The sequence below is a fragment of the Lagenorhynchus albirostris genome, chromosome 16 (genome assembly GCF_949774975.1).
Source record: "Lagenorhynchus albirostris chromosome 16, mLagAlb1.1, whole genome shotgun sequence".
Lineage (NCBI taxonomy): Eukaryota > Metazoa > Chordata > Mammalia > Artiodactyla > Delphinidae > Lagenorhynchus > Lagenorhynchus albirostris.
The window spans coordinates 52,574,382-52,594,917 of NC_083110.1; the positions used below are offsets into that span (position 1 = coordinate 52,574,382).

At 40.0% G+C, this 20,536-nt stretch overlaps 1 protein-coding gene across 10 annotated transcripts in view; it reads right to left on the reverse strand.

The window, feature by feature from the left end:
* Positions 1–15,699, reverse strand: part of TCTN3 (tectonic family member 3) — a 29,222-nt gene extending 13,523 nt beyond the window's left edge. For 3 of the 10 annotated variants that reach the window (XM_060125371.1, XM_060125370.1, XM_060125375.1), the window contains exons 1-13: positions 15,370–15,699; positions 15,075–15,198; positions 14,636–14,754; positions 10,486–10,613; positions 10,143–10,251; positions 9,948–10,063; positions 9,443–9,478; positions 8,800–8,880; positions 7,582–7,707; positions 6,575–6,682; positions 6,034–6,128; positions 5,600–5,753; positions 1,473–1,610 (exon numbers count right to left, since the gene is read on the reverse strand). In XM_060125371.1, the coding sequence (XP_059981354.1) occupies positions 1,473–1,610; positions 5,600–5,753; positions 6,034–6,128; positions 6,575–6,682; positions 7,582–7,707; positions 8,800–8,880; positions 9,443–9,478; positions 9,948–10,063; positions 10,143–10,251; positions 10,486–10,613; positions 14,636–14,754; positions 15,075–15,198; positions 15,370–15,604 (1,569 nt within the window). In that variant the 5' untranslated portion in view covers positions 15,605–15,699. Of the gene's footprint in view, positions 1–1,472; positions 1,611–5,599; positions 5,754–6,033; positions 6,129–6,574; positions 6,683–7,581; positions 7,708–8,799; positions 8,881–9,442; positions 9,479–9,947; positions 10,064–10,142; positions 10,252–10,485; positions 10,614–14,635; positions 14,755–15,074; positions 15,199–15,294 lie in introns of all 10 variants that reach the window. The other 7 variants (XM_060125373.1, XM_060125372.1, XM_060125377.1 and 4 more) reach the window with 6 other exon arrangements.
* Between the last annotated feature and the right edge of the window lie 4,837 nt (positions 15,700–20,536).

Consider the following 20,536-nt stretch of genomic DNA (forward strand, 5'->3'; position numbering starts at 1 on the left):
TTCTTGATTTTTAAATGTTGACACAAATTTAAAAAACAAAACACTTTGTAGAGGGGGAAGACTAACCTGAAAAGCTAACCTTTACTAAATACTAGAAAAATATAATGATTAAAAATATCTAGACAAGAAAGAGGCACTGGGTAGCTTCAATGCCTAACAGAGCCAGAGATTCAGGAAGATAAAAACAGTCCTGTAGGTATACTCCCAAACTACACAGGTATTCATAAATAAAGATACAGTTCATAAAAATAAAACAATAGATTCAGTGCAGTATCTGTAACAGATTAAATGAGTCTTACAGAGAGTTCTATCTTATTCAGTAAACCAACACAGGGAGAATGGAATGTTCTCATTAACACAGTTTCCAGCAACCTAAGTTTTAACACATTTACAGGCATAGAGAGCTAAGGTGGTCAACTCTGTTGTGAGGGAGGAGCTAAAGGTGTTTTACTTCTGACTTAAATGTAGTCTCTAGTTTCTTTTCTGGGAGGTAAATGCAATGACTTACAGGTAATAATTTCAATTAGTTTTAATTTCCATTAAAAGTTAATAAGTTCATACACGAATCAGTTCACCAGGACCTAATGATTTCTGTTTTTGAACTTCTAAAGCTAAGTGTTAGGTTCTAAAACCAAGATAGATGCTAAAGCTGTCTTAAGGTACATCATAAACAATGGGTATATGTTTACTACATATTAAAATTATTTATTTTAGGGAATTTCCCAGCAGTCCAGTGTTTAGGATTCTGCACTTCCACTGCAGGGGGTACAGGTTCGATCCCTGGTCCGGGAACTAAGATCCCACAAGCCGCATGGTGCAGGCAAAAAAAAAATTTATTTTTATTTATTTATTTATTTTTGTGGTACGTGGGCCTCCCACTGCTGTGGCCTCTCCCATTGTGGAGCACAGGCTCCGGACGCGCAGGCTCAGTGGCCATGGCTCATGGGCCCAGCTGCTCCACAGCATGTGGGATCTTCCCGGATTGGGGCATGAACCCGTGTCCCCAAAAATTAATTTTAATGGAGTGCAATCAACCAAGAATTGATGACTACAAACTAGCTACAGTAGTAACTTTAACAGCAACCAACAGGCCCAGAGACTCTAATTTGCATGTGACTGTCACACTGAACACAGTTATGGAAAATCTTTTCTGTGGTTGAATCAACCAGTGTAGTAATACTGGTATGATTAAGTTAAAAGAACTAACCTATTACTATAGTCATGAAATTAAAAAAAAAAAAAAACAGAAAAAAAGGGATATAGATTGTATTCACCATAAAAACATGTTAAATTTCAGTAACCAGGCAGGGAGGATTGACTTGAAAGTTAATTGTGTCAGCTCATTCTAACCAAACATTGGCTGGTAGCATAAATTGGCTCTCAGAAGTTAAAAAATTATCTGGTCATCAAACGGCTCATAAGACAATCGAGGCTTTGTAAGGCTTGGTGGTCCTTTATGAGCCAAGACTTACCTGTATGGGCTGACAGTGGTATAGGAATCGGGCTCCTGACACATGAGCTTGTGGGTTGGACTGGAGGCCTACATATGCCCACAGTATCTGGATCTCCAAGGAAACTGGTATGACACAGCAGGAAGTACAATGCATAGCCTGCAGAAGGGAAAAGAAGCATTTGCTTCAATTGCTGATGGTTGCCTATAGTTATTTACCATGCATTAAGTAGCCACTGTTTCTTAAACATTACACAATAACAGAGAAGGCAATGTGGCTTAGAGAAAGGACACAGAAGTTCACAATAGGCCATATTACTGTCCATGAGCTTAAAAAATTAATATTCTAAAATGGAAATACTAATGTAGAGATTAATAAAACATGAACCCATGTACAATGGTTATAAGAAGTGCTCAGTGAGTGGTGCAGTCAGTACTGTGGAACGCCAAAAGAAGAAACAGCCATTTCTGGTTGAGGATGGTTTTGTGGAACTGGGATGAGTAATATGTGACTGGAAAAAATAGTGTTTAAAGGACAATTTACGTAGAGAGATGGCATATAAAATGGTATGCAACTAGAACAGCATATGATGCCACTGAGGGACAGTTGCTGATTAATTAGAATAGTTACTGAGTGTCTCCTATGTGCCAGACATGTGTGAGGCACTGGCCTTGAGCAGATCACTTGACTGAAGCAAAGGACTTGAACACAGGAACAGCGAAAAGATTAAGGAAGGACATTTCAGGGTTAGATTATGAAGTCCAACCAAGCAGTGTGACCCCCAGGAGGATTAATTCCAAGATGCAGGTAGCACTGATGGAAGTGAGGACACAAATCAGGAGGTTACTATAACTTAGCAGATACAAACTATCCTCAAATATGCCTGTGCTTTTCTAACTTCATACTTTTTATAGTAAGGCTCAGACACAGGCAATAACATGTCTAAACTAGGACTAGGGGAAGACAGACTATGATTATGTTCAATTTATTAAGGAACTGTCAAACTCTTTTCCAAATCGGCTCCACCATTTTGCAGTCCCACCAACAATGTCTGAGGGTTCCAATTTCTCCACATTCCTGCCAACACTTGTTATTGTCCATTTTTAAAATTATAGCCATCCCAGTGGGTATGAAGTGGTATCTCCTTGGGGTTTTGCATTTCCTTAATGGCTAATGATGTTGAAAATCTTTTCATGTGTTTGTTCCAAATATTTTAAAATACTTTTCCTTTCATTTATTCTATCTACATTAGGAAAAATTTTCCATGTTATCAAATATCCTTCAAAAATGTGATTTAAAAATATAAATAGTAGGTTTAAGAATAATAAAGAGTAGTTCCACTATAATCTCAATCCTTGTCACTAACCATCCCTTTTCTGTACTCAGCCATGTATTACCCAAAACCACACTCCCTCAGTATGGCTGTATGAAGTTTAAGAGAACTCAGTTTGACTGCAGTTCCCCAAAGGCTGGATCAAGTACATGTAGCTACTTATCCCCCAAGTCTCATTAAAGGAAAGAAGTATACAAGGAATCAAGTCATAATAGTGCTGAGAAAGGGAAAGGGGGCATTTTAAAAATAATCTCTAAGGGGAAAGGCCTTTCAAAGTCTGAACCAAAACGTGAAAGTTGAAAAAAAAAAAGAAAAGAAGATTGATAAATCTCACAATATGAAAATCAATTTCTGCATGGCATGAAAGCCATAAACAAAGTCAAAAGACAAATGACAAACTGGGAAAATAATATCTACAAATCATACAAGAGAAAAGAGCCAATTTCTCAAATACAAAGATTTTCTACAAGTTATAAGACAAGTAATCAATAAATGGGCAAGAGATATAAATAGATCATAGTGAAGAAAACACAAATTGTTCAACTATACGTCAAGATACTCAACCTTACTCACAGCAAGAGAAAAATAAAACTACAATGGAATGCTATTTTTCACTTATCAGATGAGCAAAGATTAAAAGTTTGATAACCCAGTGTTGAGGAGAGTATGGGGTAACAAGCCACCTCATAGATGGATAGTGGGACTGTAAATTGGTACAACCTGATGGGAAATAAATTGTCAATACTTATTAAAAATTTAAATGCATATACCCTTTTTTTTTTTTTTTTTTGCGGTACGCGGGCCTCTCACTGCTGTGGCCTCTCACGTTGTGGAGCACAGGCTCCGGACGCGCAGGCTCAGCGGCCATGGCTCACGGGCCCAGCCGCTCCGCGGCATGTGGGATCTTCCCGGACCGGGGCACGAACCCGTGTCCCCTGCATTAGCAGGCGGACTCCCAACCATTGTGCCACCAGGGAAGCCCTGCATATACCTTTTGATCTAGCAACTCTACTTCTAGGATTTATCATATAGGTTTATTTTCACATGTATGAAATGGTGCCTGAACCAGGTTATAAAATGCCACACTTGCAGTGGTTAAGAATCTGCCTGCTAATGCAGGGGACACAGGTTTGAGCCCTGGTCTGGGAAGATCCCACATGCTGTGGGGCAACTAAGCCCGTGCACCACAACTACTGAGCCCACACACCACAACTACTGAAGCCCACATGCCTAGAGCCTGTGCTCTGCAACAAGAGAAGCCACCACAATGAGAAGCCCATGCACCACGATGAAGAGGAGCCCCTGCTCGCCGCAACTAGAGAAAGCCCGTGCACAGCAGCAAAGACTGAACACAGCCAAAAAAATTAAATTAAATTAAATTAAAAAAAAGGACTTCCCCGGTGGTGCAGTGGTTAAGAATCCACCTGCCAATGAAGGGAACATGGGTTTGAGCTCTGGTCTGGGAAGATCCCACATGCCACGGAGCAACTAAGCCTGCGCACCATAACTACTGAGCCTGTGTTTTAGAGCCCGCGAGCCACAACTACTGAGCCCACATGCCACAACTACTGAAGCCTGTGCACCTAGAGCCTGTGCTCCGCAACAAGAGAAGCCTGCGCACTGCAACGAAGACCCAATGCAGCCAAAAATAAATAAATAAATTTATTTAAAAAAATAATAAAATAAAATGCCACACTGTAACAGCAAAAAGCTGAAAACAACCTGAATGTTCGCCAATAAAACTGGCTAAATAAATTATTTATGGTTCATCCATATAATGGAATAGTATGCAACTATACCATGCAAAGAATGAGGAAGCTTATTATATACTGATATGGAATAAACTCTGAAGGTCAAGTGAAAAAAGCAAAGTGCAGAGCTGTGTTTTGATATTATAGCATTTGGATTAAAAAAAAAAGAACATAAAAAAAAAAAGAACATGAGTATTTTCTTGTGTGAGCATGCAATATCTCTAGAAAGAAAGAAACTAGTAACTTCGTTTGCCTCTGTGGAAGGGAAGAGTTGTCTGAGAGAGAGTTTTATTTTGTACTTTTGGAATTTTGAGCCAAGTGTATGTATTATTTATACAGAAAAATAAACAATTAAAAAGTTTAAGTGAAAGGAAATAAAATGAAACGTACAGTTGATTAAAGCCAGGAGGTAGGGGGTAGGCAAAAGGGGAAGAAGAAAGATTTCTTTATTTTACTTAGACACACACAGATTTCCCTATTTTACTTAGACTGGAATCAAGAGGTACACATGCTGAGCACTGATGTAGTGGCCACCAGAAACAGTAAAAACAGAAACAGCTAAATGAGATTTCTTCAGGGGCAGTGGGTACTGAGGTTTTTACTTTTCATTAACACTATTCTACATGGTTTGAATTTTTACCCTGTTAATGTATTTTTACTAAACATAAATGTAAAAGTTTTATAACACAAGGAACACAATTTCAACCTCAAAGAAAGAATCTGTGCTGACCAAATATTCAAGAATGTAAGAGAACATTTGAAATATATATGAAATATATTTAGTTTATTCTTCTCCTATTATGAGTAAGGTTGATTTTGAACCAGAGGCCAATCTCTAGACTTCCTACCTTCAAATTTTTCTCTGAGTGAGGAAAGTTATGTATAAACCTAACCTGAAATAATGACTTCAAATGGGCATGATTTCTTATATTCTTTCTTTTATGACAACCACATTATCTTTCTTCTATGACAACCAAATCAACTATGGAAACAGGGCTGGTGTTAATCTTAATAGACAAAAGAGGAAAGTGAGCTTTGGTCAGAATGTGTATTTCTCTCCTTACTGAAACACTGCAGTTCCTGCTGAGGATCCTGGTCCACTCTCCCTTCTGGGCTGGGTCAGCATTACCAAAGATGGCAACGTGCTCTGGTCTGGGACTTCCATGAAGAGTCTGATGAACCTCCCGCTGCAAGTGGCTGCAGTCCATGCTTTTCAGCCTGAAATGAAACACCATGGAGGCTGGAGTCCAATGTTAACATAATAATGTAATTCATCCAAACATTAGAAATGATATCTTAAAATAAACGGAAGGAAATAATCCTTAGCAGATATAAAGGACTGTCAAAAAAAACTCTTAGTAATATTAATATTATTTAAACATTACTCCTAACTAGCATTCTCTGAACTCTGATTTCAAAATATAAAAGTTGCCACATCAACATATTCCCTACAGGCAGAGACAAATTTGTTGGAAATGATGTGGAAGCAGAGAACTACCTGAGTTTGCATCCAGATATAGCATTCACTCCAAATTGTACTTCATGTCTCTTAATAGAGCAAGTTCCATCACCCTTGCTCTGTAAGAGGGTCATCTGAGGTGGAAGGCGATGGTCAAGGAGATCATAAAAGAAAAAAAAGTAGGCAGATTGGAAAATTTATGCTTCTTATTATTTCTTTAACGCTTTTTGTACTTTATTAATATATTATTCAAGTCACAATTCTTTTTCCTCTGGCAATGAAAATATAGAGAAACAATTATTGTTTTTTCAAAAACGGATGACCACACACCAGCATATACATATTTCATTAAAACAAACAAAATTCAGTCAGGATCCTCACCTATGGCCAGGCTAATGTAAGTTCTAAAGCCTTTGGTAGCATCAACATTTGAGATCCTAATGTATTAATGGTTTAGTAAAGGAAGTCCTCAATACCTAAAAAATGGGGGAACCTCAGAATTGGAAAATCCAAAAGATCAGTAGTTAAAGCTTTTCTCATTAGGCTGCAATAGGCCACCCAGAGACCCAAAAAAGGATACTGAGTGTCTTCTATCACCGGTTAGAGCCAGGAGTGGCTTCTCAGCAATATAGCCAGGATTCCCACTTCTAAAACCAGTAAGAGAAGCAGCTGTGCTCTGTTGAAAAGCCTGCAGAAAGAGTGAAGGAAAAGTCAATATGGAGAAAAGCATGCTCTCCCACCTTCCAGTGTGGCTTCATACCCTTCCTTTAGGCAATGCTGTAGGTTAGCTGCACTGAACAATCTGGCTTCCTTCCACAGTGCAGCATTTTGTAGAAATTGATACTTCAGCATCTTTTACTGTTTTTTATTCACTAAAATAAATCCTGAGGATCTGAACATTGATGTTCACTACATGCTACTTCTACCAAGGATTACAACTAAAGATCTATAAACGATCTATCAATCCTGTTTTTCAAAATTACTATTAATTTAGGGCTATGTTCAGTGTGGCTAAAACCAGGAGTTTAAATGTAATTTAGAAATGTATTTTAATTAAATGTAATTTAGAAATGTATTTTAATTAACTATAGATGTTCCACAGATGAACTCTGAGAGACATGGGATTCGGTTGATCACTTGTGGGCAGAGTTGAGGAGAAACTGGACTCTGCTGGGTTCAAAAAGAAAGAAAGTAGAAGAAAGCCAAAAGGTGGTGATCAAGACTGGAAACTTAGATTAAGTGGGAAATGAGTAAAACGCTGAATGCCCAGAAACATGAAAAAAGCTAGTTAAAGAATTTTTGTGGGATATTAGTTGAGTTTATGATTCAAAATGACTATTTAAAAAAGGAGTTTGGATTTGTGAGTGAAGTCCTGCTTTGCTGGGGGAACATGCTAATGAATAAACACTGTTGAATCCTTATCACTTGAAGTTAAATTATGGAATATTAAATGTTGAGGCTTCAGTTGACAGATTGAACTAGTCCTTCATATTCTTATTCTATCTTGCATGTGTTACAGAAGCAGGGGTGCTACTTCTAACCCGATATTTCTTTCTTCTTGATCCCCTGTAGGAGAAGGGCCCTAACCCTGAAGCGAATGATGAAGTGTTGCTGGAATGAAGTGCCTGGCTCAACAGTCAGGTTGGTTTGCCCAAAACTGATGGAGACTTTCTGGATTCCAAATGTCCCATTGGTTTCTATCTCATAGATGACCTGAAATACAAAAGTAGAATCAATTAATAAAAATTATTCTGTGGGCCAATTATGTTTAGGACAGAAGATTTCCTGTCTTTAAGGGTTTTATTGTAACTGAATGAGGGAACAGAATGGTGACTGTAGTTAACAATATTGCATTATATATTTGCAAGTGGCTAAGAGAGCAGATCTTAAAAGTTTTCATCACAAGAAAATAATTTGTTAACTATGTGAGGTAATGAATGTTAACTAAACTTACTGTGATGATCATTTCACAGTATATATGTGCATCAAACCATTATGTTGTACACCTAAAACTAATACAATGTTATATGTCAATTACATCTCAATTTTAAAAAGTAACTGGATGAGAGAGACTAAAAAAGTAATCTTAAAAATGCTAAATACAAATACCATGAAAAGATAAAATTTGACTTCATATTATATCTACACATAAAAAAAGAGACTGGATGGAGCTCTTTGAAAGAGTTCATGGGAGAGGTGAATTTACGGTAAGAACTGAAAGGGAAGAAAAATAAGTTTTGATCTTGTGCAGAGGAGGTGAGTAGAAGCACAGGCAGAGGTGAGCATGGAATGGAAACCTGGTTTGCCTGGCTCTCACAATGTCCAAGGATGAATAAAGATGGCAGCTGGAGACGGAAGTCATGAAAAAGTGAAGGTAACCTGAGATTTCTGAGCATAGTTTTTAAAATGATGCTTTCCAATAATTCTTACTTTTGTTGGTTGATTAGAAGAGACAGAATAAAGGAAAAGAAGATGACTAGTCTATTTCAGAGGTTCAGATGATACTGACTTTGTCAATAAAAGAAACTGTGGTCAGTAAAAACCATAACAGACTGCACATAGGCAAAGAAAGAGGAACCAGAAATAATTTTAATGTTCCGGATGTGAAATGCAGGAGGATGGCAGCAATGGAAACGACTGAAACATGTGGGGAGGAAGGTGATGGGCTCAGTCCTTGATGTGTTAAGTTTCAGGTAATGCACAAAAATTCACGTGGGGTTGGCCTGGTACTTAATGGAAGATGAAGCACCTCTGCTAATGCTGATCAACATACATCAGTCCAGAATCTGAGGTCAGCGTCCCTACCTGGGAAACAACATTCTGACAAGTGTTTCCAGCCAACAGAGGAGAGTCAGCCTGTGAGACAGGTGTTACAGGCACCTGGAACTAGCAAGGGAAAGAGGCAAATCAATTAAAATTGAAAGCAGCACTTTTTCTTCTAGTTACATATTATGCTGAAATGAATATTTTTCCTTTTTGACCATCACCTTCCCCTCTCCTTCCATTGCCAGTCTACAACTTAAGTTCAAAAGTCATTCTAATTCAGCACTTCTCAAAACATATTTTTTGGAACATTACTTCTATTAGATATAAAATAAAGGTTCCATGGTCAAATAAGTTTTAGAAATACTATATCTGGCACTTCCCTCTTAGAGATTAAGAAGACCCTCTAGCATACTAAAGACTTCAAGTAGTCCATCCTAAATATAATGTTTAACTTTATTTACCCAAAGTTTCTCAAACTTACCTAATACCTTATGATTCTTATTCATATGATGCTTATTAATTATATAGAACAAAAAGAAAAACACTCTTTTAGACTCATACTTGAACAGTCTGACGCATCACAAACACATTCTCTTTCACCATTACAATCTAGAGTGAGACTGCCTCAGATGTAAAGGGACCAAATATTATCTTTCGTTTTTCCTGATAAAAAGCATCATACCTTTGTATTCTGCAGATCACTCAAACCTCTTGGAACCTAGTATAAGAGAACAGCAAGGACATGAGTGTGCATATATCTTAACATAAAATCTCCAGGAGCTTGTGGTTTCTCATTTGGGGGAAAAAAAAATCAACATTTTTTTTCTACCTGACTCTTCCTTACACTAAAATGCCAGAAGCAGGGCTCAGCTGAGGTTGGATGGACTGTGATGCCCACCTACTCTGAGTAGAGTTCTAACAAACAGCAAAAGCAAGAAGTTTTGGTGAAATAGTGAGATGTCACCCCATCCAACCTCCCCTAGCAAATTCCACTAGCCAGAAAGGTGAGAACCTCTTATCCTATCTATCCCTACTTCTTTCATCTTTCTTCAGATGACAGGGCTTTTAGGCCCTCTGCCTTCTACATAGCTCTTGGGCATCCTGACTTCCAGTTCAGTGCTTGTGGGAAGCATGATAACTTTTTAAGTCCACAGCGGTGACAGTAGGGGGAGAGAAGGGACACCCACCTTCAAGACTGTGAAGTTATGATAAGAGGCAGCGTTGAGGGTGGGATCCAAGGTACAGCTATCTGCCAGATTCTTGAAGAAACGAGCACAGGTTGTACTTTTACTCTCCAGGAAACCTTAGAATTAAGGGAGTGGTACATGAGAAAGCCTATTTTAAACTGAACAAAAAGGCTGGCGCTTGTACTCCAGGCTCACCTGCAGGATTGCTCTCAGCACAGAGTCCCCCAGCTCCGACTCCTGCAGGTTGCCTCAGCAAGCCTATTACAGACCACTTGGGGAAGTAAGTCAGAATGGGGTCCCCAGCCTAAACAAAGTACAGCAGAAATTTATTCACAGCGAGATTGGACTGAACTCCACCAGAAAAGAATAAGCAGAAACAAGTAAACTCAATAGGTTGTTAACATGGACAATACTGCCCTCCAAAAGAGCTGACAGTGGCTTACCTAGTTGCAGGTGGGTATCTCAAAGATACCTCGTCAATTGTCAGTATGTGGGGAAAAACAAAACCAAATGATCCCTCCCGCTTCCATAGGCTCACCCTGTAAAAAGGTGGTGGTGACTGGGTTTGGAATGTTGAAGTGAATGATTCACCTCCAAACTCTGTAGCCAGGGCCTGGAAGCTGGTTGCATTGACCTTTTGGAGCTTCTGGAAATAGGTTAATTTTGCTAAAATAATTTTAAAAAGAAAAGGGGTTTAGATAAAATAAAATCATTTTTAAGTATCTGGCATACCAAGAAACTAATCTTTAAAAATATTTTTATTGAGGCATAAAATATACACCGTAAAGTACACAAATGCACTCATCTTAAGCATAAACTCAAAGAATTTTTAAACATTTATATGCTTTTATTACTACCACTCAGAACATTTTCCCAGGTTCCCAATCAATATGCCATCTTCAGAGGTAATAACAATTTTGATTTCTATCACCTAATAATTTATTTGTAATTTGTTAATTCAATTATTGCTTTAGTATTAAGATCTGAGATAAGAATATGACCAACGAATGCCAGTCAGTTCCATGCCTCTGATGCCAGGAATGTGTATGATTAGCAATTTGTGATGAAAATAGGAGTCTCAGTAATGCACACATTTGTCCCATACCAGAGGAGTCTCTAGTACAACAAAATGGTACTGTTTCCATAGGAAGATGGCAGAGTTGGAGACAATATTTGACTTGTCTTCTCCAAGTCTTCCAACCTCCTCTAAACTTCAACTAACCAGTCCTCATAAGGCTTCCATCTCTCAAGTATATGGATTTGTTGTATTTTATTCCTTTCACCTTATAATTTCTACATTCAAGATTTTTCAAATACACTCAAAGGGTATTTTCTCTAACAATTCTGTAATTTATATTATAGCAATGTATAAATCTATCCAAGCTCCTGCAGCCATCTCCTTACGGCACTTCAGAACCAGGAGAGAGATGTAGGTAAAAGCCTCTGACATTCTCCCCTGCCCAGAGGGTGGCCTGTAATGAACAACACTCTGCTTTACCACCCAAGTTTTCTGCTAACTTGAAAAAGGGATGTAGCAGAAAATTGGCCCATACTAGTTTCTTTCTTTCTTCATAATTACGGTCATTTGGACAGATTCAAAAGGAAATCAAGACATGTAGCACCAAAAGCTAATGAAGATGCCACATAACATAAGCTTGTCCTTTATCCTCTGTGATCACAAAGTCCTACTCATTTGACTTTTCAGCTTTCTGACGGACCACGAAATGAAGATAACTCTCAATTCTGGGGCCTTTCAGGCTACTCACTTTCTATCTGTCTCCTAGATCTTTGTTACTCAAAGTGTGGTGCACAGACTAGCAGCCCCAGCACTACCTGGGATGTTGTCAGAAATTCAGAATCTTAAGCCATCTTCCAGAACTACTGAATCAGAATGTGCATGCTAACAAGATCTCCAGGTGATATGGGTGCATATTAGGATTGAAAAGCCTTGCTCTGGAACAGGTGATGCTAGTGCTGCTGGTCTGCAGACCACCTTCTTCCATCTCTGATCTGAAATGTTCAAATTTTAAAGCTTCCAGGCGCTGTTTAATAGTTCCTTCAGAACTCATACCCTGAAAACCACATGGAAGAAATACTTACCTCATTAAAAAACGTAGTTATTTCTATCTTTATAAATGAAAGAAAAGTTAAGCTAAAAAAGAAGGTACGTTGACGGGCTTCCCTGGTGGCGCAGTGGTTGAGAGTCCGTCTGCCCATGCAGGGTACAGGGGTTTGTGCCCCGGTCCGGGAGGATCCCACATGCCGCAGAGCAGCTGGGCCCGTGAGCCATGGCTGCTGAGCCTGCGCGTCCAGAGCCTGTGCTCCGCAACGGGAGAGGTCACAACAGTGAGAGGCCCGCGTACAAAAAAAAAAAGGTACGTTGAGATGGAAAATATCCATCTGAATATTTTTTTCATGGCTTAAAAGAGTAAGAGAACGTTAACATTTTGTCTCTCACTGTAGTGCAGGGATATTGGTGGTAGTGATGGTAAGCAGGAATAATGCAGATAAGAAGCACAGGCTAAGGATAAATAGAATTTCTACCTAAAATTTCTACCATCATATATGGTATATTATACCCAACAGGGCTTAAAGGCATTTAGACTTAGATTGATACAATTTCAGATGTGGAAGGAAGCCCAGAGATCATCTGGTCCAATTCCATTAGGAAATTTCGATCCTAAGAGGTAAATGAGTTGCAAAAGGCCACAGAGCCATCTGGCAGAGCCAGGAGTAGATCACAGATCTCCCGATTCCTGGTCTAGGATTTTTCCCACTCCATCATGTTTTACAGCCTCTAACAATGTCTGTTACTGATGATTATTATCAGCAAATATTAAGCACCGTGGGCAAAGATATGGTCCATCCTTTCTATGCGCCGACAATTTACCTTGGGAGACACAACATTCATATAAAATGCTAACAATTCAAAGTATCATATAAGTTCTAAAGGAGTGACTCTCAGGTGTTGCTGGGGAAAGAAAGTTCAGAAACACTGGTCTGGAAACAGTATGGCATGGGAAGCAGGAGGGGATTAAAAGCAGGCAGCACCAGTTGAATGCTACTGCGATATCCCTGGAGCATTTTCATGAGGCTAGAACTAGAAAGCAACAGGAGATTTGGAAAGGATGGGAAAGCTGCAGCTTTATTTTATTAATTTATTTTTTATTTATTTTTGCTGTGTTGGGTCTTCGTTTCTGTGAGAGGGCTTTCTCTAGTTGTGGCAAGCGGGGGCCACTCTTCATCCCGGTGCATGGGCCTCTCACTATCGCGGCCTCTCTTGTTGCAGAGCACAGTCTCCAGACGCACAGACCCAGTAGTTGTGTCTCACGGGCCTAGCTGCTCTGCGGCATGTGGGATCCTCCCAGACCAGGGCTCAAACCCGTGTCTCCCGCACTAGCAGGCAGACTCTCAACCACTGCGCCACCAGGGAAGCCCTGCAGCCTTAGTTTAAAATGCAGCATTTGCCTTGCTCCCTTTACCTTCTCACAACCTGAATGGCCGCAAGGCTACTGATAACTGCTTCCAAATTCAAGTCCCCTCAAACCCAAACTTGGTTGCTTTAGGAAACAAATATAGTTTTGCAATTTATTTTCTAACAGATGAAACCAGGATGAGCTGACTTCCAGAGTGTAAGGGACATTTAAGTCTATTTTATGTGAGAACATTATCTTGCTTCTTAGACAATAAATTAAAAAAAGACATATTAGATGTACATCTTTAAAAATGTTATACTCATCACCAACAAATTTTTAAGTCTATTTATTTATTTAGGCTGTGTTGGGTATTTGCTGCCTGCTTCGCTGCTGGGCTTTTCTCTAGTTGCGGCGAGCGGGGCCCACTCTTCCCTGCGGTGCACAGGCCTCTCACTGCGGTGGCCTATCCTGCTGTGGAGCACGGGCCCTAGGCATACGGACTTCAGCAGTTGTGGCACGCAGGTTCAGTAGTTGTGGCGCACAGGCTTAGTTGCTCCACAGCATGTGGGATCTTCCCAGACCAGGGCTCGAATCTGTGTCCCCTGCATTGGCAGGTGGATTCTTAACCACCGGGCCACCCCAGAAGCCATCTAAGTCTATTTAAAAACCTTAATAACAACTACCTTTCATTTTTATTGCACTCTACAGTTATAGAGCACTTTCACATTCAGAATTAGTGATATTATTTCTCATTCTGCAGTTGAAGAAATGAGCCTGGAAATTTGTTCAAGACTGTGCAGCTGGTAAGTAAATGAAGGGCTGAGACCCAAGTCAAATGTTCTTTCCCCTATATTGTTGCCTCTTAAAATAAAAACAAGGTTGATGTAGACTCATTTGTCAAAGACATTCATTCACGTATTATTTGGTGCCTCTTATGTCAGGCACTGGGGATTCAGTGAGCCCCTTCATGGAGATTGTAGCAAGTGGGAGACATAGTCTATCTGTAATCCTCTGAGCTAAGAGGGCTGACTGAAATTAAAGTTCTGTATGGGCTTTCTGACCACAGCCAAGAGGGCAAAAGAGATTGCCAATGTTCACTAATAAGATAAAACAGAAGGGGCAGGGGGACAGGTGGAAGGAGAGGGAGCATGACAGAGATCCAAAGGGGGAAAAAAAAAGTTTAAAAAACAAAGAAAAGGAATAAACGTCAGAGACTAAGCTAACCCTCAGTAAATGTTAGGCAATAGGAATAGCCAACATATTTCTACTCACAGTTGTTCACATGGACACAAAACTGCTTAATTCCATTTGAATCCATGAAAACTCTTGAAGGAAACGGGGAATTACTTCGGAAGATAAGAGAGTTGTCTACACACACCCAACTTGAAGACCTGAGGAAACAGGAGGGAGAATAGATACATTTAGAATGAGGATTAGGTCCAAAGAAGGGTGCCCCACCGGTATCAGTCAGATGCCAAAGATAGGACTCCTTGGGCAGCCACAGGACAATACGAAGATTCTATTCTATTGGCCAGCCCTGCTCTAGAGCATCAGAAGTGGAACGGCTGTCCTGGGAAAAACCAAGGTAGTTCCATTCCCAGGAGTGGAAGTGGGGATGGGAGGCACGAAGGCTAACTCTTCCTACTTCCAAATGTTACTTATTCTATTGCCCCAATCCCCTTTAGGATTCAACCTGAGCATCGCAGCTCACCTCACGCTGCCTGGAAGGCAGAAGGAGAAAACTGTCCTGGGATGGAGAAGATAGCAGTCCCTGTCGCAGCAGCAATTCATATCGCAGGCACCGGGAGTCAAGTCACAGACACAAATCGGTAAGACTATAAAAGTACAACATAAAGCAGAGCAAATGGGGTATGCATCCCCAAACTCTTCCAAGTGTTAATTCTCCTTCTTCCAACAGCCCCACTCCTTACTTTATGGGAATTCACTTTGTTCACAGAATTTGGATCTAAGTCAACAGTTTCCAACCCCGCATCCTCTCCCCTCACCTGGGAAGAGATCCACGGTCCTATTCCCAGGCGCCGAGGGAGTCACGACAGTAGGAGTCACTGTAGAGACGCCAGGCACCTCCGAGGAGGATTGAAGGGTCTCGCCCTGCGTCCTTGGCCCCAGGTCCGATTGGATGGACACTGCCCCAGACGGGGACGGAGATGGCTGAGGCCGGACGCCCTCGGGGACCATCAGGAAGAACACCTGCAGCAGCGCGAGCTGCGAGGTAAACATGCGGTAATACAGACGTCTCCACCAAAGGGTTTGAGGTGGGTTTCGGTGGTCTCTAGACGCGTCGCTAGAGAGTGGGTGGGAGAAGTCGCATGGCGTCTGACGTCATCCGTATGCGTCTGCTCATTGGCTCATGGCAATGGCCGAGCGCTCTTCAGCCAATAGAAGGCGGCGTTGTTACAGATCCTTCAGCATCTTTCAGTCTGCGCCCTCCTCCTTAGGTCAAGCCCGGCACTGTCTCCGTCGCTCGGCAACCGCCAAACTGGCAAAGGAGCCCTTGTCTCTTCTCTCCGCTGAGTGGCAGTAGGAGTTCAGCCCAATGCCCAGTGTGCACAGACTTCGCGGCCCAGAGGGCAGAGCCCTTCCTTGATAGAGGGAAGCCTCAGAGGCTGCAACTAGAATTGCGTATCTTTTTCACTCCGGATTCTAACGGTGAGAATCCTTTCTTTCTTTTTTTTTTTAAGTATGAGCCCATTTTTAGAGAGCTCGTTTTATTTATTTAAAATTTTATTATATATTTGTTTGGCTGCATTGGCCCTAGATTGCTGCGTGGGGGCTTTCTCTAGTTGCAGCAAGCCGGGGAGCGGGGGCTACTCTTCCTTGCCATGCGTGGGCTTCTCATTGCGGTGGCTTCTCTTGTTGCGCAGCATGGGCTCTAGGCACGCGGGCTTCAGTAGTTGTGGCACACAGGCTCAGTAGTTGTGGCTCGTGGGCTCTAGATTGCAGGCCCAGTAGTTGTGGCGCCCGAGCTTAGTTACCCCGCAGCATGTGGGATCTTCCTGGACCAGGGCTCGAACCCGTGTCCCCTACATTGGCAGGCGAATTTTTTTGTTGTTTGTTTTATTTTTGGCTGCGTTGTGTCTTTGTTGCTGCGCATGGGCTTTCTCTAGTTACGCCGAGCGGGGGCTACTCTTCGTTGCGGTGGGCAGGCTTCTCATTGCGGTGGCTTTTTTCTTGTGGTGGAGCACGGGCTCTAGGCGCCCAGGCCTCAGTAGCTTTGGCTCTCAGGCTCAGTAGTTGTGGTGCACGGGCTTAGTTGCTCCGCAGCATGTGGGATCTTCCCGGACCAGGGCTCGAACCCATGTCCCCTGCACTGGCAGGCGGATTCTTAACCACTGCGCCACCAGGGAGGTCTGAGAATCCTTTTCTAAAGGATAATCTTAGGGAGGAAATCACACTGATGGTCACACTGAGAACTTCTTTAAATTTAAAAAATAGCCAAGGGACGGAGAAGAAAACTTATTTTTTGCTATTATTATAAATCGCCACTTCTTTTTTTTTCTTTTTGGCTGCCCCGCGGGGCTTGAGGGACCTTAGTTCCCCGATTCCCCGATTAGGGATCAAACCCAGACCCCTGCCACTGAGCATGCCAAGTCCTAACCACTGGACTGCCAAGGAATTCCTTAAATTGCCACTTTTTGTAGCCCTCTTTAGAAAGTTTTGTTTTTTCCCAGGAGTCGTGTGCCTCTTCTGATTCCCTAGAACAGCACTGTCCAGTAGAACTTTCTGCAGTGTGGGAAATGTTCTGTATGTACACTGTTCAGCATTGCAGCTACAGGCTATATGTGGCTACTGCGCACTTGACGTGTGGCTAATGTGACTGAGGAGCTGACTTTTAAAATTTTAATTAATTCAAAGTTAACCACACCTGACTCGTATTTAGCATATTGGATAGTACAACTCTAGGATATCAAAATCTTGTTCCTGCTAGACTCACTGTTTTTGTCAATCTGCACAGTCCTGATATCTGGATTATTTCAATTGCTTGGTTGGGGATATAAATTAAGATCTGTTAAGAGTTACCTAACATCTAATACCCTTACCAAAACCTAGCTAATACCTTCTTTTCCAAGTGAATCGCTTAGTCAGATAAATTTTAGGGCACCTGACCTTGCTCACATTCTCTGACAAGATATTGATATTCTGTTGTTTTGAAGTCAGTGGCTAAATGTATCTCTGTGTTATAAACGTTCTCAAAATCTTTTTATGTGATTGTGTGTTGGACTACTATAAGAGCTATCTGTATTTGTGTTTGGGCATAAAATATTTGTCTACCTTTTTAGTAATTTCTGTAGGAAAAGGCCACGTTCATATTATTCAAATTATATGCATTTATCAGAATATAAGCTCCACAAAGCAGAGGGTTTTGTCTGTTTTGTTCACTGTTTGTATCCCCTGCCTAGAACAGTGCCTAGGGCATGTTAGATATGCATTAAATATTTTTTAAAAGATTGTTTTGTTGAACTCTTTAGTTTTAGCTGCTATGAATATTTAGTGTTTATATGATTTCAGGATTGCATTTATTTATATAAAATTTCTATTGTACAACCAATTGGAGACCATTTTAGATTTCCAAGTTTGCATTTTACTCTTTAATTCTCAATCAGTGGTAAATCAATGATAAGTTATTAATGAATTTATTAGTGTTGGCAAAAGAGCCTGTTGATTGAAGTAACTTCAGAGTTGAGTGTAGGGAAATAACGTTTCAAGATTACTGAGTTGCTTTTTCTTATTTTTGAATTTTAGCTCTTTACATATTTTTTAAATACTCTTTTTTGTTATAGTTGAGCAAAAATATTATTTATATTTTGTTGTGATATGTTTTTGGGAATTTCTGTAATGCGGAACTCTCAGGTCTTTTGAGATATTAAAATCTGGAAGATAATTTTGAGGAATGACAATGAAACTTATTCACATGTGTCATGCAGATGCCAATTTCAACATGGGGATTGAGTCTTAAATTGAAATAGCTTAATATGATATCACCTCAGAAGCAGAGCTTTCCAAAAAAGATCATATGATACTAGCAGCTGTCTGTGTTTGGTACTAAAAGAGTTCAATATGTGCTTAGAAATTTAACCAAGAGGTTGAATCAAGATGGCAGACCAAGAACAAGTTCTAGCCTCTCCTGACTCCTCCCCTCTTTAGAAAATCTCTAAAAATTACAGGAAAGTTAGATGAATACACCCTCTCATATGCATCCATGTACATACGTTGATATTGAAAAACATGAAGGAGTGCTCTCAATGGCCCAGACATTATGACAATCTTTGAAAAAAGAAGGCCAACGGGACTGGAATATAGTTGGACAAACAAAAGTTGCATAAGCAGAGGCTTAATATAGAAGTAGGAGTGGCCCTTGGGGGTGTTCTAAGCACACAGAAAGAAGCTATTGATATCTGTAGGGCCCTTGGACAATTGAGTTATTGATTGGGGTACCACTGTAGGAAGAGTCAGATAGGTCAGCCTCTCAACCTCGCTTCCATGTGAAAGCAGTGGATCGAAGAACTTGCTCCTAAAGAAGGCAGGGACAGTCATGTAGGCGCTTTTGTTAAAAAGATAGGACAGGGCCCTGGATGGCTTTTGACAACTAGGGGGAAGAGAGAGGCCCCACATCTTGAAGACTGGTATCAACTCCCTTTATCAAGCTGTACACCCAACATTCCCTCCTCCACAAATCTACCAAAAATATAGTTTTAAAAGGACATATTACTTTCAAAAGAGCAATAATAAGACTCACACCTGACTTTTTAACAGAAATAAGGAAATCCATGAAAAGTGGAATAATGTTTTAAAAGAAGTTAACCTAGAAATCTATACCCAGCAAAATAGACTTCAAAATGAAGATACAAATGTGTTTAGAAAATGAAAATTGAGGAAAAAAACTTTTTTGTTACAGACCCACACAAAGAATTGTTAAAGAGAGTTATTCAGGCTCAAGGAAAAATGACCCAGATGGAAGCACAGAAATGCAGGAATAAATTAAGAGCAATGGAAAGGATAAATACAAGGTCAGTATATACAACTCAATTGTATTCCTATATTATAGCAATAATAAATTAGAAAATAAAAAATTTTAGGTGATAAAATTTATAATAATATAAAAAATTAAATACATATGAATAAATCTAAAATAGTGCAAGATCTCTTCATATCAAACTATATACTATTTCTGAGAGGAATTAAAGAAAACCTAAATAAATGGAGGGCTGCACCAAATTCAGGCTAGGAAGACTTTTAATGAAAACATATTACTTCTTCCAAACTGATGTATAGATTCAGTGCAGTCCCAGTAAAAATTGACATTTTGTGGTAAAAATTGACAAGCTGATTTCAAATTTACAGTTGACCATTGAATAACATGGCTTTGAGCTGTGTGGGTCCCCTTACATGTAGATTTTTTTTGATAGTAAATACTAAGTTACTAGATGATCTGTGGATTTTCGACTGGGTAGGGGTTGGCGCTCCCAACTCCCTTGTTGTTCAAGGGTAAACTGTATATGTAATTGCAAAAGGCCAAGAATAGCCAAGAGAGTCTCAAAGAAGAACAAAGTTGGAGGGCCTATACCTACCATATATCACCTCTTATTATTGAGATAAGCTCATTATTAGGATAAAATGGTACAGCTTTGGCTCTAAGATAGACAAATAGACCAATAGAAAAGAATAGAGGCCAGAAACAAACCGACACATATATAGTCTTTTGATTTATGACAAAAGTGATACTGCAGTGCAGTGAGGAAGTGTGAGCTTATCAATAAATTATGCTGGGTCAATTGGATATTCATAAGACCAGTGTGTCTTGACTCCTAGCTGTGTATACCCAAACATCAATTTCACATAGATTGTAGACTTAGGTAAAACAACAAAGCTACTAGAAGATAACATGAGAGAACATCCTTATGATCTGGGGAAGGCAAATATTTCTTAAACTGTACAGAAAAATCACTGATCATAAAAAGATTGATAAATAGTTTATCATTAAAGTCGAGAACTTCTCAATAAAAATATGCCATTAAGAGAATTAAAAGGCAAGCTTCTCAGTTTTTTTCCTTAAGAAAATAAGCAATGAATATGCATTGAATCATTTTCATCAACTGATATTTTTTAAATTAAATTTTAAAGTTTATGATAAGTGTATATTCACGTGAAGTT